This window comes from Cupressus sempervirens, chromosome 3 (genome assembly GCF_028749045.1).
Source record: "Cupressus sempervirens isolate cs-2001-9-10 chromosome 3, ASM2874904v1, whole genome shotgun sequence".
Classification (NCBI taxonomy): Eukaryota; Viridiplantae; Streptophyta; class Pinopsida; order Cupressales; family Cupressaceae; genus Cupressus; species Cupressus sempervirens.
The window spans coordinates 997585541-997609611 of NC_143120.1; the positions used below are offsets into that span (position 1 = coordinate 997585541).

At 35.4% G+C, this 24071-nt stretch overlaps 1 protein-coding gene across 2 annotated transcripts in view; it reads right to left on the reverse strand.

Annotated features, from left to right (window-relative positions):
* Positions 1 to 306: 306 nt before the first annotated feature.
* LOC149570111 (glycerophosphodiester phosphodiesterase GDPD4-like) overlaps positions 307 to 24071 on the reverse strand; it is a 41799-nt gene continuing 18034 nt past the window's right edge. Inside the window, exons 3-9 of one of the 2 annotated variants that reach the window (XM_089822768.1) lie at positions 14654 to 14751; positions 14413 to 14473; positions 12774 to 12854; positions 12604 to 12696; positions 12365 to 12454; positions 10807 to 10934; positions 307 to 861 (exon numbers count right to left, since the gene is read on the reverse strand). In XM_089822768.1, the coding sequence (XP_089678894.1) occupies positions 696 to 861; positions 10807 to 10934; positions 12365 to 12454; positions 12604 to 12696; positions 12774 to 12854; positions 14413 to 14473; positions 14654 to 14751 (717 nt within the window). In that variant the 3' untranslated portion in view covers positions 307 to 695. The remainder of the gene's footprint in view (positions 862 to 10806; positions 10935 to 12364; positions 12455 to 12603; positions 12697 to 12773; positions 12855 to 14412; positions 14474 to 14653; positions 14752 to 24071) is intronic. The other variant, XM_089822769.1, reaches the window with a different exon arrangement.

A 24071-nucleotide genomic window follows, 5' to 3' on the forward strand; every position in this document is an offset into this window, starting at 1 on the left:
TCAAGAAAAATATGCTCATTAAGAAAGATGTCTTTTAAGTTGTTAGTTCCCATAAGGGCCATAGGCACAACAATATTAAATAAAAAATTAGTACAAAATCATTCAATTCTGATTTTCAATTTTCACAATTAGTGTATCTATATATCACACAATAAAACTACAATAAATAAATTAAGATCTCGAATAGGTAAATTGGCAATCCCAATGCTGATTGAATTTTAAAAATTAACAGGCTAAGATCCATAAAATTGACATTAAAAAAACTAGTGCATGCAATGTGCAATTATGGAACAGAGGACAAATAGATATTAAATCGATGATCTCCTGCCAAGAGAGTTGTATTTTTTATTTGTTCAGCAGCGATAATCAGTTGAAATCACAAACTCAAGAGGAAGACTGACCGACCAAACGGTTGGATATTTGGCATCATTCCAATAAGACTTGAAAATCAGATATTTACACGGGAAAGAAAAATCTTAAAAGAATGGGTTGCTTCTTCATAGTTGCAACAAAGAATCTTTACAAAAAAACTGTATCTCTAGGGCATCACAACCTTCACCTTGTGTCAGTAACAAGAACTTAGAAAAACTGGAAATTATCACTCAGTTTCAATAAAATACACCATTAACTGTTTATTGGATCATTGCCTACAAATACATATAGGGTACACAGCTTGAGATCAATTATTACATTATTCAGTTAAGAAGAAACCCATCATCTATACACTGATTTCTTATGTCTTCCATTACTTGTTGAAGCAGGCGAGGCTGACTTGTTATGATGCTGTCCACTCCTGCAGAGAGCATCTTTTGCATTGAATACATATCATCCACGGTCCAAGCATATACCTTCTTTCCTGCCCTAGAACATCAACAAAATGAATGCATGAGACTTTAGCTTTCATCAAACATCCAAATATCTCCCATTATACCAATAGAAATGTACTAATTAAAATAATAGAAATCCATCCTGATTTCTGATCATATTGAAAATATGCAAAGGGTATCAAGGCTCCGAATACAATGTCACATTCCACCATACCAGGACTTGGAACATAAAAAGTAATTAAAAAAACTAAAAATTGCTTTAGAAACAAGAAAAGGAGGACAAAAGAGACAAATTGCAGTTGAGGGAACAAGGCGAAGGAAGAAAATGGGGCTATGCCATTAATATAGGTATGGTGTCCCAACCTGCAAGCTACCAAAAAAGATCATATGCCAGTTGGAATATTAATCGTCTAAGCAACCTAAGAAAATCCCATGACCTTGTAAATTGCAGATTTAGACTTTGCTTAGAAAGAAAATGTGGGAGAAGACGGATCTTCATTTATCATGCATAGCATTCATACCCTGGGGCCGGCCCAAACTTGCAGGTTGAGGGTAATTTTGGCACCCTGGGACCACAATCTTTCACCCATGACCTCGTTACAGAGGTCACCGCTCCATCAAAAAATATGGGGGAGGGGGTTTGGTGGAGAGAAAAGCTTTGTCTAAGGAGAGAGGATGGTCTAGACAAGAGAGAGGAAGTGCATGGACAAAAAAAAGGGTGACTTCAGGAGCAACTTAAAAGGCAAGGAATGCAGAAAATCACATGGAGCACACAGAGAGTTGGGAAACATGGGCAGCAAATGGAAGAGAGAGAAAAGACAAACAAGAATGGGATGAAGATGGGAGGAGAATGTGCACAGATTGCAAAATATGAACAAAATGGGTTTGGTCAAAAAGGTTTTAAAAACTTTGAAGCGGAGTAAATTAGCAGATAAACAGAAAAAGGCCACAATCATTGCCAGCATCCTACCTGCATGTGCTACAAGGGGAGTCTTCAAACAGACCATGGACGCCAAGCATAAGCCATGGAGTTTTTAAGGAAAATGTGAGAGAAAGGGGCAAAAGGAAAAATATAAGAGGGTTTTTCTGTTACATTTATTATGCATTAACTTGGGCAGATAAGTACTTTTTTTTGTTACATTTTAATTTCAACTCTGAATTAAGTGTTTCATTCAAAATTGTGGCATTTGTATGCATTGCATAGTCTTGAAATAGTTAAACGGTATAAAAAGATAACTGGAGAATACAAGGACTGCTAATGAGTAAAACTAAGAGTTTCTAATAGTTATGATTAGGTCATTTAAACTAGTGATGATGAAATTCATACTTTCGTCTAAGATGAATTACGGAATACATGGCATCCTTATGCTTCCTAATATTAATATATAAATGGATATGTAAACCAAGTTCTATTACGTTAAACATTATAATTGTATAGGTCATTGTTCCTTGAAAATGATGCAGGTATATTAAAAAATTGGCTTCAATAAATCAGATGAAAAGTAGCCTCCTCTTTGTTGTCGCTAAACTAGGGATTAAGAGGGCTCATTCAGTAGAAAAACAGAGCTAAAGAAGACTTTTATTAGATTTTATAAATGAAAAGTGTCACTGCCTCTCACCACCACATTTACAAAGCTCGTGAGTAGGATTTAATGAAGAACCTGTATCTAAACTCCCCTGAATATGTATAAAAGGTTAACTTATTATTTTTCCTCCTGTTTTTGTAACATGAATTTTCAATTATCCAGTGTTGCAGCTGATAATGATTAAATAAGATTTGTGCTTGTGCATGACAGGATGGATAGTTATGAATTAAATATTACTTTCCTTTATCCTAAAATGACATTAGCATACTTTATAAGCAATTGGGAATCCTAATCTAGATGCAACTAATATCTAGAATGGTGCTCGAGTACTTGAAAAGTAAGGAATATGGGAAATCGATAAACCAAGAATTGCTGTAACAAAGGGTTAAATTGTTTGAAATTTTGATTGTCCAACTGATCAGAATGACGAGCAGATATTGAGTTTATAACACCGCTATGTTGAGACTTCAAGACAACGAGGTGGCAAGAAGTCTAGGTTAAATCTCCAGTGGAACGAACAACTTAGGATGTGATCCAAGAAAAAAATACACCTAATATAAGATTGAGATGCAATCACTAAATAATATAGGTATAAGGATTTTATTAATCGAATTAAAACTATAGTTGTACTAGGTTTTAGCCTTATTTTGTCTCGCTAAAGTAACAATATTTTTTGTTTTGTAAAATAATCACCCATGAAAATAATAAAGTTATCATAAGGCCATTGACCCCAATCAACATTTAGTGTAAACGATAGGTGAAATGGATTATACTTTCTTAAGAATGTTGTGAGTCTCATGGTGGTATTTTCAATTTTGTTGGTTTTTGGAGTAAAACAGTTGTCATTTGAATAACATATAAATTAGTATGAGATGTATACTTTCTATAATAATCTTACTATCTACCCTCTGATATTGATGCATCGCCTGTGAGTGAGTTGCAGCTGTAGATTGCCGTGGGTTAATGATAACTCAGAATACATAGGCTTAATTTAAAGCAATGAGGAACCCTATCTCTGTAACATTGTTTATATGGGGTGTTGTTTATTTTGTCGATCAAGCCAAGTACAACTTCAAATACATTTACATCAGAATATACCTTTGTATGTGGCAATTATGACTAGAATAATGTGATTGCATGTTTGTGTTAGCACTATGCCATAGCATGTCTTGGGCTTGCAATAAGTATGGTTTGTATGAACCAATAAAATTAGGAGGTCAACCTAACATGCACGATATTCATGTGAAATTGGTAATTATAATCGTGGTAAAGTTCTAATTGGAGATCTTGACATACATGGGTAGAAGTAACATTGTATAAGGTTACGAAATTGGGAACCTATGTGTAGGTCCTTTGAGAGACCTTGTGAGGAGATCTATGTGTGACCTATCCCATTTGTAGGTAGGTACATAAGCAGTCCTTTGGCAAAGGATGCCCCTGTTACCTCAAATTCGTAGGGGAGGTTTTATGGGGGAATAACTCTAGGGATTGAGGTTGTTCCTAACTTATTTGATCGTATACTTACAAAAGTATAAGTATTCTCCAAACAAGATTATGAGTTGTGATTAATTGTGAAAGTACATAAATGAATACTTATACTTTTATAATTATCCTTAATGTTTGGAGAATAACTTGTATTAATCCATAACAATATTCTTACATCTTTCTCTTCATCTCTATCACCTTAGTGCTAACCACAGTTACATTACGTGTTTATTCTATTCCCTTTCACCGCATAACTTATATTACTCACGGTGCCACCTTAGACCCAATTTGTGGTGATTTAGTTGACATAAATCAATGGTGAGGAAGCCACTTCATATTTAAAAAAATTCTCAAGAACCATGTAATGGGGAAGATATTCTTCCATGTTTTTTTTCCACGTAAGGTGGTGACGGAAAAATAGTGCTGTGTCATGTCATCGGATGGCACAACTAATTTCAAACTTCGGGTGGCATAGTGGGTGCTTGGCAGAAGGAAGATTTAATCAGGTCTGGGAATCAATCTTGGCATTATGTTGGAGATGGCTGTAAGCAAAGAGCTCTGCAGTGGTTTTAAGTTTTAAATTATAAAGAAGGAAGAAAAAATGGGGGGAATAGCTCACAGACATAGCTGAGAACCTGTAATTAGTCCTTTCACTGAATTGGAGTGCAAACTATTCCAGTTCTTCGAACTTGCTCTTTGAGTCTCAAGCAACAAAGGCACGTAGCCTTCTTCATTTTCTTGAAAACTTTATCCTTTCCTCTTTCTTTTGCCGCAAGTTCAAGGAAGCCTCAAGTATTAGAGTGTGGGTGAATCTTTCTTAACTCCCTGTATTTAATATTTTGTACATCTTTGTTAGCAAAACAAAAAAACAGAGTCAAGTAGACAATACAGTTGCAAAACATACGACAGTAAAACTTCCACCTTGAATACCTTGGAAACCTGTAGACCATTTACCTTTGTTCTCCTCATACTCTTAGCAACTTGCTATGAAAAAATAGCACAGAGAAGATTTTCTGGAACTTTTTCTTCCGGAGATATAGTTTAATCATTTCTACAGAATGTTGTTGAAGATTATTACCAGATATATTATCTTGTTGTGATGTTAATGGCTATGTCTATCTCAGGGAAACGTGTTAACTATTTTACACTTGAGTTAACCAGTTTTTTACTTCATCTAGGCTGAGACTTCTGATCATTATGACATAGTACATAGCCTACAATTGAGTGGGATGCATATATGCATTTGTCTTTACTAATTTCTTCACATCATGTAATTCAACCAGTCAGGCTTAAGCCGCTACCAGGTTACCATATATGAGTGTCTACAGCTGCATGTAAGCTAACACACAACAGGTTCACATCGTGAAAAGTTTTAGACAGATGATCTTCCTTTTAATAAAGCTAAGGAGACTATCAAATTATCCTCTGATCTGTGGTCAGACCCCTCGAGGCGGGAGACTCTATTTTTCTCTCATTTAGTCATAAATGTCATCATCTATAGGCCTTATCTTCTGTGATTAACCAGACCCATTTCAAAACAAGATTGGACATAATTTTGTTTCCAAACGAAAGATAAGAGGAATTTAGCTTCTTTAAACTGTTATTTTAAATTTAAAAGGGCTTGGCATCACAGTATCTGTGTGGCCTGAACATCTGGAATAGTATGCAAAAACAGGGATACATATTCTGAAGGTATCTATTAACTTAGTACAGTCTTTATAAACAATATGGTGGAACCTTCATAATACTGTCAAAAGGGCAGAATATGTAAATCTGCCAGCTTCAATCAAAAACAGATCACTCATAAACACAATTAAGGACAAACCTACAAGTTCAGATTGCATAGTCAGAACAATATCTTCACCAAAATAGGCTGGGAAATCTCCATATGGTCTAGACAGCGCAGGAGCTTGAGTTGTGGAAAAAGGTTTTAACCATGAAGTTCTTTTTTGTTGTAGCCACTGAAACCTAGGGGCAAGTAGGATAGGGCAGGAGGCTGATATCACAGAAACAAAAACCTTGGCCAGGGTACACTAGTTGGTGTTGGTCAGCTCTAAGGATTCCAGATGCACCTACAAACAGGCATCAATACCAAACAACAGGAGTTTGAGGGTATGACTGATTATGATGTAGAAATCCTTATGCCATTTCCTATAAAACTTGTTCCCAATAAACCTCATTCCTTGCGAAGGGGATGGCCCACTTTAGAAGGAAACGTGCAAGAGAGGGTCAGCAGTGATCTATGGTTGGGTGGATCCGATAAACGTCCCAATGATACTTTACCCCATCCAAGTTAAAGACAAGACATTCAAGGCAGCCCCCTTCTCTCTGCTTCTTAGTGCTCTGTAAGTTCTCTTTCTATGCATCATTTGTATCAATATATTTGTTTATGTAGTTATGTAAGTTTCCAAAATAACTAAATTGTCTTTCTAATTTAGATATCTTGTAAAGTTACTCTTTCTTTGTGTTTGTTTCCCTACGTTATTGTAAACATATACATATGCAAATACATTTGTGGCATATAGTTTAGTTTCTTTCTGAATCTAGTTTACTACAACTTATTCCTTGTTGATTAAAAAACCTAGCCGTTGTTTTCTTGAACAAACTATTAGACTATTACATCCAGTTCACAAAGATGAAAGATTGCTAATGGCTAACCATGTTTTGATATGGTAATAATTGCATAGGTAGTTACCTTACTATGTGGGTAATGGTAATTAGAGCTAAACCTTGTATCAAGAAGGTTCACTAATAACCAACGAAAGTCGATGTTGAATGCTACTCACAATTTTGAAGAAGATAGTTGACAATATCACTAAGGTCATTAGGTGGTATGTGTCAAAAGCTACTTCTTCCTATGTGGATGGACTTGTCGCTAGTGGCCTATAGCCAATTAAGTTGGAATCCATCGAGCTAGTTTGGTTCACTACATGTAGAAATCCTTGGAATTGAGAAGGGACCCACAATGTAGTATAGGATGCACTGAATCCTCTTCCTAATTGTCAAATGGTATAATTGACCTTTTTGGGTTGACGACGAACCCCTTGTGTAGTATAAAATGCATTGAATCCTCTTCCCAATTAACCGCTAGTGCAGAACACCAGGGACAGGGATAGGACCCATAGTGTAGTGCATAATGAATTGCTGCACTATGGACAATTAATAGTTAGCCATTGTGGTTGAGCTAATTACTATGTGTTTGTGATGCCTATATAACCTAGTTATTATGTCTTGTGATGCCTATATGACCCAATCAATATTGTCTCTGTGATCTATGTTGGAGCTACTTATTGTGCATGTGAACCAATATTGTATATGTTGGAGCTACTCATTATGTACGTGATGTGTGTTGTAGCTATTCATTGTGTATTTGACATATCTTGGAGCTAACCAACATGTATACCTTGTGTATGTGATGTGTATAAGTGGCATATGCTCGATATTGTCATTTCTTGTGGCCTGTGATATGATCCTTGGGTATATGTGCAAGTTTTTACACTAATGCTTGTTAATGTTGGGCATAAAACCCACCTCTAATGGCAATGGTTATCTTTTTATTGTTATGGGACTAAGTTAATAGATTCACTCAATAAATAGTCAGGGCTTAAAGAAAGATCAAAGATCTCATCAACAAGAGAGAGAACTCCCTTTGAGTGTGAACTACGAAACCTCTCATTTCCCACAAGAGGATAGGATCATCAAGAATTAACCCCAGAAGCTTATGTGTCATCAAGAATTTCCCACTTTCTGTAGTATTATCACAATATCACTTTTCCACCTTAAGTGGAACCCTCACCTTTGGTAGGCTTAACACTTCCATCATTTTTCCACCTTAGAGGGTGATCCACCTTCAGTGGCCGTATTGCACAATCACCTTTCCACTTTGAAGTGTGATCTGCTTTTAGAGGACATGTGATACTTTCACTTTTCCACCTTTGGAGGACATGTCACACTATCACTCTTCCACATTAGGCGGAAGATAAGTTATCTCTTTATATCTCATGTAATAAGATTACGACACCTGTCATAATCTTATGACTTCCTAAATCTTACATGGCCTATTTAACCATGGAGTCTCTATTTGTAATTCAATTCAGTAAATTCAATCTCTGATATTGCATTCTTGGTGAGAATATAGTTTATTCTTGTCATATTGATTCATTCTCTCTCTTTATTGTGATTTTCAGTAGGCCTCTAGATCTTGGGTGGTTATCTCCATAGCCAAATCTTGCAGATGTAAATAACAGTATCTGCACTACAGCCTGGTCCAAAGAGCATAAAGTTTATCCTACAGAGATAGATGATTGTTGAAGGTATGTAGAGCTGTATTTAGCAACTTAAGTATATGCTGCCAAGGCGAATAGTATCTCACTCAACTAAGGTATATGTTTTAAAGCAAATGAATGAAAATAATAGAATTGTTTAAGGCTGAATTAAACAGAATTTTAAATTTGTTTTGATGTTACTAATATCCAGTACAGGTATGGTATCTGATGCAGATGCCACGGATACAAAAGCCTCAAAGAAGATACGATGTGTGTGATAATAGTGAGAAGAGTCGAACTACTATTAAATAAAATTTTAAATATAACCAAACTTTGTGAACAAAAATATTTAAATAGAAATGGAGAAATTCTCTTTTCTTAGTCTATTTGGTGCTTAAAAAATTGTAGCCTATCCATGACTGACCGAGTATTGTCTCAGAATGCAGCCCCCTATATGCAGGTTCGAGTCTTGGAGAGTGTATACAGTATATTAGTTACAGCTTATTTGAATAATTGCATGACTGGGATTAACTAATCTATAATCTCCTCTAGTATATGACTTAAAAATTAATATTGGCCATATCTCTAATTTTCACTAATGCTGTGATGTTGATTTATGTATCTTATATAATGAAAGTCATTTTACTTGTGCACGCATGCATGTGGTTGGATGAATTGAGCCCCAGAAATAACAGGCTCCTAACCTAAAATGAATATGCTTTTAGAATCTTCCGTAAGGATTTCAGATGAAAAGTGTATGATACTTCATGATAAATATTAAAGACCATCTTGTTCCGACTCCACAGATTGAATAAGTAGATAGAATTGAACCTAATCAGTACTAAACAACCATTATGCAGATTGAAAACAATATATGACATTATGCAGCATGTTTTCACCGACAAGAGACAGAAGTGCAGTATATCCCCAAACATCAATGCAAGGAGGATATGGCCCAAAGGTGTAAAATGGTTAGTAATTCAAATTTCCACAATGAAAAGTCAAGTGAAACGTCACTGGCTACATGGTGACAAAGACATTGAATTCTCAACGGATTTGTGTATTCTGTATGGAAACAATACCTAAGTTCATAAAAGTGATGTCTCAAAGAACCAACCATGAGAAATATCTTTTCTACCAATATCCTTGGCCTCAGGAACAGTCATTCAACAATCTTAGATTTTGTGGTGTCATAAACCCTTAAAGTGCTCCCGAGGAATAGTGAGATTTAAAAATCTTTTAAGTGGTCTTCAAAGAATGATCTAATGACAATCATGAGAGTGGAAATCCCAGTGCATCCTGTACTAACCTTTAATGATTGGTGTGCAATACCTACATTTCATGATACATTTTGATTGGCTGATTTGATGGTGCATCCACAAAGGTTGAGAAATATCAAATAAGGCAACCCCATCAGAAGAGCCATCAGTTGTAATTAGTTCTTCCATTGAGTTTCATGGTTTAGAAGTGGAGTTATAATGGAGACCCTTTGAGATAATGTCTCCTGCACAAGAATTAAGAAATGAATGATAATCTCAAACTTTCTATTGCTCGAATAGTTAATTTGCATATACACTAGAAGTTTTCATGTGGTTTATGTCTTATGATTCCAAAACTCTAGAAGCAAACCTTCAACAAAGCCTGCATTTTCCATAATAAAAGTAACACAGGCATCTCTTGCTTGAGTGGCTCATTTACCCATTCAAAACACAGAATGTTCAGGTGGTTTGTGACTTTAGATTTGAGTGCATGAGCAAACCTTCAAGACAATGCACATTTGCTAAGAAGTAATAAAATTGTCTCCCGTATAAGAATTAGATAATTGATTGATAATCTGACATTTTAAATTGCTTGAGTACCTTATTTACCTACTTAAACTCTAAAAGTGTTAAGGGGATTTATGTCTTATAATTCCATGAGCGTAGAAGAAAACCTTCAACAAAACACACATTTCTAAAGAAAAAGGAAAAGAAATTATATATTTCTTAAAATTGATACAAAATATAGAATAGGGTAGAGGGTTGCCTCAAAGTTGACATATCATGTCTTATAAGTGTTTCTAAATCATTTTCCTTCTCAGTCTTCATGTCACTGGGTGATTATGTTTTGGTAAATAAAATTTGAAAGTTTATATGCAACTTCAAGGTTCACAAGGGCATGCCTAGGGTCCATTTTTAACTTCTCAACAGTCCTCTGATATTTTAAAGGCTAAAGTCAATTTAATGCAACATGCCAATGTTAATTCATAGATATTTTGAGCTAAGATAGTTTAATCAAAGATTCAAAATGCAAAAGATGCCAACTAGATTCAACTAGTTGCAACTAGATAAATGCCAGAGGCAAAAAGGAACGTGGGTTCAAGCAGCACATGACTTTAACACAAGCAAAATACAAATTATAAGAGGTTGCAAGGAAGGTTGGGTTCTCCAACAATTTAGAGAGCTTAAGAATCTGCAACTTTTCTTAAGAGACTTTCACTGGCTAAAGTATGAAAATCTAAAACACTTTCAAGGATCCTAAATCCAAAGGACAAAAGTGTGTTTCTATCAAAACAACAATGGCATTTGAAGAATAAAAAGATTCAAAGATGTTCAACAGATGCTACTAGCTCATGCAAAACTTTTTGGATGCGACCTCAACTACCTGTGTGCCTTTGCAACAAGATTCTCATTCACTAAAACATGATAAACTCCAATGACCTCTGCTCTTTCCATGCGAAGCAAATTGCTTTGAATTCCAGTTATAGGATCTTTCATTACAATATATCCCACCTGTGCAATACACAAAACAACAAAATTACTATCATATTAACATTACAGAATAGCAATAATGAATAAAGGAATCCAAAGACCTACACTTTTACAAAATCTCTCGACTCCCATAGATAGAAAATGCAAACCAGTGGATTTGAAATTTCCTTGCAAACTAGACACCACTTACTCAACATGTACATTATTAGTTTTTCATCAGGTCAATTCATCCTTTGTAAGAATTGTGACAAGAGGGTGAGTTGTAGACCATTGCAATATTTTACCATCTTTATTAAGGCTGGTTTTATCCCAATTTTTTCCAAAAAATCTTATATGTTTCACTTACCTATTTTTCCCACAAATGATTTTTGCTACATGGCCAAATACTATCTTCACAACAGAATTGGTACTACAAAAACATCCTTAATATTAAGAATATTTAAATAGCAACGATATCATAAAGTAGAGGTCATCTAGCCACTAAAGGAGAACAGTAGAGTGGATGTTATTAATAAAGACCCAAGCATTTTGAAATGTTACAGCCACTTTCTAACATAGTATGGCAACCAATAAATAGCTATTTTGCAATAATATGAACTGTACCTTCAAATGACTTAGTAAAGCAGCCAAATAAATCAATGAATATCACAGCAAGATGTATGGCAGCTCAATATCAATTAATACAACAGAAAACGGTATGGCTAGGCTAAGATAGCAATGACACAGCCTCTATAACAATGGTATGGAAGCCTAAAAACAATGATTTCAGAGATAAATGGTCTGCATAGAAAATATATGATATTAAATTTAAAATCCCATAAACCTTTATAATCTGGAATTTCCAAACAAAACTGAAACCAAAATCTTTCAGTAAACATGTGATCCCTAGTTGGAATCACCTAAGGTGGATAATAAGGTTTTCATCCTCCAATCCAAAATGAAAACCAAGATATTTTTCATCCTCTAGATTCCATACACCAAATGATTTTCCATTCTCAGGCATGGAGATGAATAAAAATGCTCAAGCTCTATAAAAAGGCTTTGAAAACATAAAAAAAAATGGGTAACCTCTTTTGTGTCAAACTCTTTCCTTCATAATTCATCTTTTTAATTTGAGTTTCCCTTTTACTGGCTAGCATTCCCTCCAAAGATGTTTAAAAGCACTTTTTAATAAAGTATTCCATTAGCCCACGTAAGTAAAATAGTAATAATACATAAGTCCTCCTTTTACAATATTATATAAGCTACTAGAAAACTTTAATCTATTTCCCTAACTTTATCCCTCAGCCTACGCAAAATAAAGTATCAGTCATGCATCTCCCAAATATTTCAACTCTGAAAAGTGGACATGACAAGCAACAGACAATTCTGAGCCCATACTTTAAAAAAAAAATACATGTGCTTTAAAATAATAGATTAAGCACATAAGGAAAAAACATTCTGAATCTAACCACAACATCACGTGACAGCTTTTTCAATTCTCTCACTAAACTGTCTGTCTTGGCCCAAATAATGCAGTTTTTGCATTGAATCTTGTTGACCTGGAAATATGGCAACAAATAGTATAAGCATCAGTCATTGAAAGAGAAAATAGGAAGCAAAGAAGAAAAAACAAGAGAAACATAAAACAGAACAAAATTAAACTGATAGTTAAATATTAAATGAGTCTGTTGCAATAAAAGGAACTTACCATTAAAAGTAAGTCTGCTGCTAGACCCTCTTCAAAACGAGGGGGACCAACTTTTGCATCTACAATGACTTGCTTGACTGCATCTGACACAAACTGCAATAAAAATATGTTATAGAATTCAAATTCATTATCTACATGCTAAGAGCGTAGAAACAAAGGCATTAGAATACCTTTAAGGCATCATCAAGAGTAGGCACTTCTTGATGCTGGTATTCTTTTGAAAATCCGAAGCCTGCATTCAATCGTTTAATCTGCAAGCACGTGTGCGCTCAGTTTTAGAAAATAACAACATTATTCATGCAGTGCAGATAGCAGATAACAATTAAAAAATAAATCATTTTATAAGCCAAACTCAGTTATTTGTATTTCACTTATTAATTTTCATATTTAAGTTATAAAAGTAGCCAAATTCCAAACTTACTCATTGCAATCAAATCTACCAAAAAACTACTAGAGTAAACAAAATCTTCTATTGTAAAGAAAAGGAAGAACAGCACGCATATACCCAAACAAAATTGTGAAGTTTGATTGAAATAAGTGATTGCTAGCTGCTACAACTCGAATTTTGAACTGCCACAGGTCAAATAATACGTTGATCTTTATATTCAGAACTGGAATATAATCCAAGGATTAGAACATCAAACATACTCATTTAGCAAAGCCAATTGGGGACAAAATTGCTTCTGAAGCTCTTAGCACAAATTTAGACATCTAAAGTTGTATCAGTATTGCAGATGACCCCATTTACCTCTCACATATAAGTACCCTAGTCACATTGCTCGAGATTGCAGATGAGCAGTCATATCTATTCTATTTAGCTTCAAGCAATATTCAAAAATCTTGTCATCCGGAATCAGCACATTGCAAATTATGTATATTGCAGCTGCAAAATAATACATACCTCTGCTACTACAACATTTGTTATGTGATCAAGCCTATATGGATTAGCTGTTTATTCAGGGTTCCAAAGGCATAATATTTTCTCTCACTTCCATCAATAACCAAATGCACTTCTTCTCTATGAGAATTTCTCAAAGAAGCATTTTAACGAACATGCTCATCTACTATGTAGATAGAAAAAAAGGGCACAACAATCTTTCAATGATTTTATTGTCATCTTAGACATAATCAGTAGGCACTCTCATGCAATATTGCACAAAAAATTGACATCATTTAACTCTTCAAACTAATAGCCAACCAGCTGACAATCTAGACATCAGGAAGAGCCCATGACAAGTTAGGCAACTCAAGATCTTACAAATTCACGACTCAAAGCATAATAAAAGCCACAGACTGGTTGGATCTTGAAAATCTAGAAAGCATCTGCACAGTAGTGGTAGATAAGCAGTCACCCATCCTCACAAAGTGATGCACTCTATTGCCTAAAGAGAATCATTCATAGCAAAAGCATACCCATGGGCCATCACCATTCTTGAAAACTAAAACGGACCTCTCAAGTGCATAACATAAATTAGCTCACAAAGTTGAAAATGTTATTAAGACTATCATCTATATTTGCTATATTTTCTTTAGCATACATAGCTTAATTTTAATAAGAGAAACCCAAATACTCAAAACCATTAGTAGGTTATTGTGGCCAGTTCACACTTGAGTTCTTGCAAACCATTAGTTCTATTTCTGCCATTATTCTCAGAAGTACCCTTATCTCTAAAATGTTCAACCAAAAGAAAGAAAGCAATGTGCTGGATGATGGCTTTCTTATTTTCAATATTAAGAACCTATAACATCTTGAGAATTAATGCACAAAAATGAATATCAACTAATATCTAAGGTAAAATCATTTCTCACCTGACTCAGATTTAGATTTCCCACCTTTGCAGTGCTGTCACCAGACATATTCTGCAAGTCCCTGCCCTGTAAAATGTGAGAATCAAATCACCAGGAAAGTATCAACTAAAGTTAACAATAATAGCACATGAAAGAAATTGTAGGCGCTGTCATGTAGCAAAGAGCATTTCGGCTATTTAAGGGGAGAAGTTAATGAATCTCACTGGAAAGAAATAAATCATTAATCAGCATATCAAACTACCTGTCATGTAGTGCCATCAACACACCATCGCGAGAACGAGATGCATCAATTTCCATACAGTTAACTTGAGACTGAACAGCTGAACGATATGCAGCCATCTGTTGTACAACAAAATACATTAAGATGACATTGGTTTACTTTTTAAAGTTACAAGAATAAGATGAAGAAAATGAGAAATTCTTCGACAAATCCCACACAATCAAAAGATAAGTCCGAGATTGCACCTGCTAAGAACACACTCAACAATTTCATCCTTTGTTTTCTATTGGAGAAACTAGGGGCAAAATATTTATTTTTTTCTAATTTAAAATCACGGATAACCAACTTTTTAAGAGGAGACAGCTCCCAAAGCAGCAAACTTTTTCAGTGTTTATTGTCATTCCCTTCATTTAGAAGTTTCAGAATTGGAATAATTCAAAGGACTTTGACATCTACCCAAGTAAACAAAAGATAATGAATCTGAATTTAAAGCATTAGATATGTACCAATTAATGTAATGACAAAAATTGAAAGAAAAAAATAAATGCAAAAATTATTTACACCCAAGTACTTTGATGCCTTAATTGATACAAGGAAAAAAGAAAAAACTCTTCAGCAGTACAAAATCAACATTACGAGAGGAAATCTCCATTACTGGTATCATACAGCGCCCATTGGTCATCCAAAATAGAATTATAGGTTTGACGTGTTAGACATATACATCATCAAAAATGTCCCATAAATTTATATTATTTCTGCACAGTAAAACAGATAGTTAAATATATATTTCACATTTGTTCTTTACTACAGTTAAGTTTACAGATTGAAGTATTTAGCAGCTATTGTCAATCAACATAGAATACGAAATTCCTTGCTCACCACTAATTTATTTGAACATATTACATTTGTTACGTTTGACCTATCTTATGAGAATTGGAAACAAGTTGAAAATGGCAATGCCAAATGAACGTTTCCCTTTTTTTAGCTGACCTGAAATTGCCCATGAATTCAATGATTTATTCTCATTTCTCAAGAAAACACTGAGTTACTTTCTCTCCAAGACTCATATATACATATGCATATGTGTGTGCATGTGTATGTATGTATGTATGTATGTGTTGGACTAACCACCAAGATTCTCCTTGAAGATTCGTGACATGGCTTAATCGCCTCTTGTATTCTATAAGTCTAGTGGTCGTTTTGGGCATTGACTGGTCGATCTTTTGGTACAATGACAACCCTAGCTTGTAACAGCTAGTATCAGAGCTAGGGCACAGGTTCAAATCTCCTCGAGTAACATTGAGGGGGGATTGCTAGACTAACCGCCAACAATCTTCTTCGAGATTCGTGACATGGCTTAACCGCTAATGTTCCTCTTCGAGATTCGTGACATGGCTTAACCGCCTCCTGTGTTCTGTAAGTCTAGTGGTTGTATCAAACATTGATAGGTCAATCTTATGGTGCAACAGCAACCCTAGCTTGTAACAGTATGTATGTATGTATGTATGTATATGTACACACACACGTGTGTGTGTTTGTTATCTAAGGGCTTCTTGAGAAATGAGAAGCCACCAAATTTGTCAGCAATATGAAGACGGCTAGAAAAGGAAAATATTCATTTGGTGCTGCTGTTTTCAACTTGTTTCCAATATACATATATAGAGACACGCACACACAAACATATGTATAATATTGCATCATTTTACAAAATTTAGTAAGACCTCTTTTGTTACTTGATTAAAATATGTTTTAAGCGCTACTTTTATTGGTTGTAGTTTTGAGTCCCATTCAACTGGTTTGATGAATATTGCACATTAATGTAATTTTTTTCATCTGTTAAAAAGTCTCATGTCCATCACAAAACATTTGTATGAGCTACCATGTTACTATTGGTCTTCTTATGACAATACATTGGGTGGCAGATTTATATGTTATGAATTCTGTTTTTAGGCAAAGTTTGTGCATTATTATTCAATTGATGAATACAAGGTTATGCTTAAACAGAAAGATTATGAGTAAGCATTTGCTTGCATTGCCAAGTTGCTAACAATCAGAATGACGTTGACCATTGCTTCACAGCTTAGTTAAGAAGTCTATTAAATGGTGAGATTTTAAACCAGGCAAAGGTGAGGATGAGACAGCTAGAAACTCCATTGCCAAAGGCAAAGAAAAATTGGTTGTATGTTGATCAAAGTTTTATATTGATTTAAGCAATCCCTCCAAGAATAGTATAAAAAGATTGAGAGCTAGCATAGGTCCATTTGACTTCAAAGGAGGCAAAATTTCATCCAAACCCATCAATTAAAACATAAAAAGGTGACAATGTCACAATAAGTTTTAATGTTGATTATTTCAGGTAGCCAGATACCATTGATATAAGAACGTAAAAAAGGGTGAAAACATTTGAAGGCTTACAACACTACTGCTTGGGTATCAGAATGTAACAGAAAAAAGTCTCACAAGTAATATATGCTTCAAAGATGGTGGAAAAAAACAGGGAACATCCTTGCAAAAGTCCTATGAAGAACAGGAGAACATCCCTGCAAAACTCCTATGAAGGTAGAACTTGAGCTATCTAAGGAAAACCACTAGTATGAAGTTGAACATCTAGTCCCATCATCAAGAATTCTGAATCATTTTGAGTTAGTATGTTAAAATATAGCTAAGAGAGCTCTTCAGTATGGTAGATTGAATTTTAAAATTTTGTTTGAAAAGAAGGAAAATGTTAACTTAGACTTCCACAGGGATCTGTCCCCATGGGTGCGCATGGCAATCTCAAAACTTGTGACATGGAGTGGACAGCCCTTTTTCAGGACTGGACAGCCTGCTTCATTTGGTGCATATTAATAGAAAAGGTAACTTTTAAAAGGAAACAAAAAACCTAAAAACTATTGTAAAAAATCATGATTCAGAAAAGCTAGCAGGCCTAAATTTGAATTGGATTTGGCAACTCAGCAAAACTTGAGAGCTCCAAATTTGAGTGTCAGTGACTCGGCAAAAAGATGCCAAAACTCAGAAAATATTGTATTAAATAACATATATATGTACCTAAGGTGCCAGTACAGGTACGGATACAGTTATAAGGACAGGTACATGGGTTGGCCCTTGGGCATGTGGATTTAGGTACGTGTGTGTGTGTGTGTTGACAAGAAATTTAAAGAAATATACAAATTTGTAAAACTAAATACAATTGAGAGTATGATATTTCATCATTGATCAATGTCCAATGCCAAAAGTGGTAGTAATATTAAATGCCAATTGATAGTTAAATACTTAATAATTATTTTTATCAATTGGCATTCCATAATAATTTTAGTTGTCTAAGTTCTTGATTCTGATGTCCGCTTCCAGAACCCTCGTTGTAATGAAATTTCTAAATAGACGAGATCCCACTAACTAGTAAGGGATTGGGAGTGGAGACCCTAATGGGTTTAGGGGCAATAATGATAAACGGCACAAGAAATGATCTTTATATTGGGTGAATATGTCTTCAAAGGTATTTAAGGGTTTTGGGATGCAAAATAAAAAGTCAAAAATATGTTTGTATTTGTTATTTTTTGGCACTCAACACCTTTGGGTACTCTTAGGTATGCCTGGGCGTGCATGGAAACATACCTAGGCATACCCAAGCACCTGGCTATGTACCCCAAGGTGTACATAGGTTTCAAACAAACCTACACCTATACATACCTAGTACAGGTGTGGGATGCCTCAAGGGCATACCCAATTACATAGATATTTAGTATTTACAAACTGAACTTAGAGACGTACATGAAAATGAATTTAGACAATGGATGATAAGTTCTTCATTCAAGAATAGAAAAAAAACTAACACATCATAATGTAATATAATCAAAATTTACAAATCCATATTAATATTTTATTAAAAAACATACTTAAACTTTTAAGCGACTCTGTAATGCCCATGAAATGAATGGAATTGACTCTGCTTGAAAAATATTTAATTTCTCTTCCTGGCATCTTACCATTCTTTGCCCTAGAATAATAATTCCAACTTAAGTCAAAGAATGCAAGTTGTTTACAAATTTAATATAATATTATCAAATGCAATATACAGTATATAAGATAATGCTGGTTTACGTCATACAATAATATGAACTAATAATCTAAGAAGTAAGAATATATTATAAGTTATAATCTCTAAATTTACAAGGTATTAACATTAAATATAAATAAATTGTGATAACATATAAATCCATACGGGCATCAATCCTATTTGAATCAAAGTACATTAATAGAATTGATAATAATTCCAAGGTGTGTTCCTACAATAACCATATTAAGAATTTGTTGGAAATGTTTCCAAACTGCAATTGCAAAAGCATGGGTGAATTCCCTGTCCAACCATCTTGGGGTGGCATACTTGAAAAGAAACTCAAGCCTAGAAGCTCTCATTCACCACCACACTCACAAACGTGGTGGGGTCATCATTCCACTTCATCCCTCAGTCTATCTTGGAGGTTGGTGGTCATCCTTGATCAAGCCCAAGAGCACTCACAGTCATGGCACTGATCAGATCATAATAAATATAATAACAGTATTCACTATAATAACATAAATAAATAAATGGATTTAGAAAATTAACAAAATTAATAAGAGTTCTCAAATTTCTAACATCTAGGCCACCAACCATAGGATGGGTTATCAGTAACATGTAGTTGCCTTGCCTCCACCATGGTTATGATCTCACCCAACTAAGAGAAATATAAATGAGTGAGTCAAATGGTATGTTGCTTGAAATGGCATCACAGTTTCCCTTGATCAAAACTCTCTTAATCAGCTAGTTTAGAGCCTTAACAATTCATTAAGCCCAACAATCTTCCAATAGACATGCTAGATTAAGAGGGATGTCATTAAGAGAATCGAAGGTAGTAATGGCAACGGTCACAAAATACAAGATGCCACTTTCAAAGGAGGATGTGGATATGGAGTGAGGCAACCCTCCAAGACCAATTAAGGAGTACATATCGCCGAGTGGTACTCAAAGGAGGGCAGGAGAGAAAGACAATTGAATCATCTAGGATATCAAGCACATAGATGGTCAATTCAGAAATTCCTATCTATTGCAGGAAACACATCTCTTGTTCAATGGTGGTATGCATACTAAGCATAATGAAGATATTATCTAACATATAATTTCTTGTATAGATTTAAATCAAGGGAAAATGCTAGGGTAAGTCCTGAAGGGGTCATTACAAATGGAGTCAGAGCAACGTTCTTGTAAATCTCCTTGTTTACAATGTTTCCATATTTAATGGTCACTTATCATAGATATTTTGTCTTTCTATTTTTTTGCATGTTTCTTTGTAGATAAATCTCTCATGTAATTTCTATAAGAACATTTTTTTCTCTGTTAATATTCATCCAATATTTTACCAAATTACTTCCATAATATTGCATCAGAGTTATATTAAAAAAATTCAAAAAATTTATTTCAGAAATATTAGTTTTTAAAATTTTCAGAATTTCTTCTTGGAGTCAATATTTTTAAATCTGCAAATCGTGATAATCCTTCCTTAGCGATTCAGGTTTGCTTGCAGATTTCTGTGACTCAATATTTGCAGATTTCTGTGACTCGTTTTTAGATCTAGAGGCCTGTTTTTAGATCTGGAGGCTTGTTGTTTGCAGATTTTTATGGGCCACTTAAAAATTTGTCTTGGCAGTGCCAGGTAATCTATTTTTCCATCTCTAAATCTATGCATGTTATCTGCATCAGTCTTAGTCAAAATGTGATTTACACGTGTTGCACACATTCTAACTCAATATTCGTGTTGCCATTTGGTAAACAACCTTTGAGCTCAGTCTTCTGCAATGGGATCTCTAATTGAATATTCTACTTGAGAGCAGTCAGAAATTCAATGGCAAAAACTAGAATGCTTGGAAGCAAAGCATGATGACAATCTTTGAATACAAATGTGCAGACCAAATTGTTTTAGGCAAGACTACTCATCATACAAGTGAAGGTAACGAGCAATTTAAATTTGATGAAAAATAATCAAGAAGTTGTCATGCTCATCAAACTCTCAGTCACAAATGATCAACTACCTCAGGTTCCTCTAGCAAAATCACCGCAAAAATTTGGAGCCATCTAAAAGCTTTGCATGAAACCTCGAATAAGAGTTGGGTATTGGTGCAGGAGCACCTTGGGGAAGGGCAAATACCCAAATCAATTTTGGCTTGTAAATGGTCTAGCCAACCATTTGATGAATAAGGACTAATGATGAAGTCCCTAAGGTATGTTTAGAAGGTGTGAATAATTAGGAACTAGGTTTGCATCATGATTTTGGTAATTGGGTCCTGATAAGCCAAGAAATGCAAAAATTGCTCCAAAAGGGCAAAATATGGCAAAATGCCTGAAGGGGAGCAAGAAGTGTTTAGGAAGGGTCCTTAGGTGTTCTAGAATCATTTTAGAAGGGTTGAAGCCAAACCGGACAAGTTTGGAGGGCTCAAATGCCAAATTGTCAAAAATTGTCAGAGTTGCTCATTGACAACTTTGCATTTTTGCAAAGTTGCAATGACAACTTTTTGCACTTTGGTGAAAAAGGCATGAGGTGAACCTAGCATTCAACCTAAGGGTCAGGGTAGTTAGAGAAGGTTATTTAAGCACAAGACAACTCCTTGGAAGGGGTTGGTTATGCCATTGTACGGACGGTTGGTGAAAGGAGTAGTTGCTGACAGAAAGCGTGGTTTTTGAAGGATTGATTGAAGATCTTGATTGATTTGCTTATTGTTTTTGATGGATTAGATGCTTGTGGTCATGTAATAACTCTGTACAATCTTGATTTGGTCATTAGGATTCACTTTATCAGGTTTTCAAAATTATTTAGTTTCATTGTTCCTGCTGGTTGGATTTGGGCAAGGTCACGCAAAAATGACTAGATCTTGAATTCCCACAGTTGAAACCCTGTGGCCTTTGGGAATCAAGTAACAGCCTGTGTATGTTATATAAATATGAATTTTGGAGGTAGGGGAAAACTGTTTGCTGTTTTTGCAAGCAAGCCCTAGGCAAGCTAGTAGAAGCTTGGCAAGGCATAGATATGCTTGCAGGAGAGAAATGAAAGGAGGAATGGATTGGTGTGTGCCAATCAAAGTTGGGTAATGATAGAGGAGAGTGTCTAGTGTCCTTGAACCGGAGGGGGAAGTCTAGAGTGAAGTTTTATTTGTCTTATTGGTGAAGAAGTTGTCATTGCCATAGAAACCCTCAAAAATAGTGTTTACTGGAATAACATTGTACGGACACTTCGAAGACCTAAGACCCAGAAAATCCTTAAGTCCTAGTCAATGTGAAACAATGTCTAATAGACATCCATAGGTCTTGTTGAGAGCTTTTACAAGTTATTGAAGAGTCCTTGTTTCTAGGAGGGTTAATAGGGGCTCATAGGGCTACAAGGACAAACAGAGCAAGAAAGTGTTTTGGGTGTGTGAAACCTAACAAGATGGTGCAGAATGACTTGAAATGTGTCAAGAACCTCAAGAGGAAGGCCTAAGCTTGGTTTTTCCCTACTGGTCACATTTGGTGGAGTTTTGGCTTGATAAGTCGAAAGGTGCATAGTTGGGGTTTTAGAGTTGGTGGAGTGAAATTTGAATTGATAGGAGAGTTTCTTGGTGGAAGGGGATTAGAAGAGAATCCTCTAGGTTAGGATTAGAGAAAAGACCCTAAGAAGACTAGGAAATAGCCTTGGTAGAGCAAAACGGCTCAAAGAATAAGAAGCTCCCCATCAAAGTGGTATCAAAGCTATAAGATTGAGGCTTGTGGTGGTATGTTGTATCCTACTAAATCAAGTGGGTCTACAAAGATGGTGATCAATGCAGAATTGGCTAAAGAGGTCATGTAATAACTCTGTACAATCTTGATTTGGTCATTAGCATTCATTTTATTAGGTTTTCAAAATTATTTAGTTTCATTGTTCCTGCTGGTTGGATTTGAAAAGGTCACACACAAATGGCTAGAGCTTGAGTTCCCACGACTGAAACCCTATGGCCTTCGGGAATCAAGTAACAGCCTATGTATATTATGTAAATATGAATTTTGGAGGTTGGGGAAGACTGTTTGCTGTTTTTGCAAGCAAGCCCTAGGCAAGCTAGTAGAAGCTTGGCAAGGCACAAATATGCTTGCAGGAGAGAAATGAATGGAGAAATGGATTGGTGTATGCCAATCAAGGTTGGGTAATGATAGAGGCGAGTGTCTAGTGTCATTGAACCAAAGGGGGAAGTCTAGAGTGAAGTTTTATTTGTCTTATTAGTGAAGTTTTTGTCATTGCCCTAGAAACCTTCAAAAATAGGGTTTTCTGAAATAACACTATATGGACACTTTGAAGACCTAAGACCTAGAAAATCCTTAAGTCCTAGTCAATGTGAAACAATGTCTAATAGACATCCATAGGTCTTGTTAAGAGCTTTTACAAGTTATTGAAGAGTCCTTGTTTCTAGGAGGGCTAATAGGGTCTCATATGGCTACAAGGACAAACAGAGCAAGAAAGGGTTTTGGGTGTGTGAAACCTAACAAGATGGTGCAAAATGACTTGAAATGTGTCAAGAACCTCAAGAGGAAGGCCTAAGCTTGGTTTTGCCCTACTGGTCACATTTGGTGGAGTTTTGGCTCGATAAGTCAAAAGGTGCATAGTTGGGGTTTTGGACTTAGTGGAGTGAAATTTGAATTGATAGGAGAGTTTCTTGGTGGAAGGGGATTAGAAGAGAATCCTCTAGGTTAGGGTTAGAGAAAAGACCCTAAGAAGGCTAGGAAATAGCCTTGGTAGAACAAAAAGGCTCAAAGAATAAGAAGCTCCCCATCAAAGTGGTATCAAAGCTATAAGATTGAGGCTTGTGGTGGTATGTTGTATCCTACTAAATCAAGTGGGTCTACAAAGATGGTGATCAATGCAGAATTGGCTAAAGAGGTCATGTAATAACTCTATACAATCTTGATTTGGTCATTAGCATTCATTTTATTAGGTTTTCAAAATTATTTAGTTCCATTGTTCCTTCTAATTGGATTTGGCAAGGTCACACAAAAATGGCTAGAACTTGAGTTCCCACGATTGAAACCCTATGGCCTTCGGGAATCAAGTAATAGCCTGTGTATATTATGTAAATATGAATTTGGAGGTTGGGGAAGCCTGTCTGCTGTTTTTGCAAGCAAGCCCTAGGCAAGCTAGTAGAAGCTTGGCAAGGCACAGATATGCTTGCAGGAGAGAAATGAAAGGAGAAAAGGATTGGAGTATGCCAATCAAGGTTGGGTAATGATAAAGGAGAGTGTCTAGTGTCATTGAACCAAAGGGGGAAGTCTGCAGTGAAGTTTTATTTGTCTTATTAGTGAAGTTTTTGTCATTGCCCTAGAAAACCTCAAAAATCGAGGTTTTTTGGAATAACACTGTACAGACACTTTGAAGACCTAAGATCTAGAAAATCCTTAAGTCCA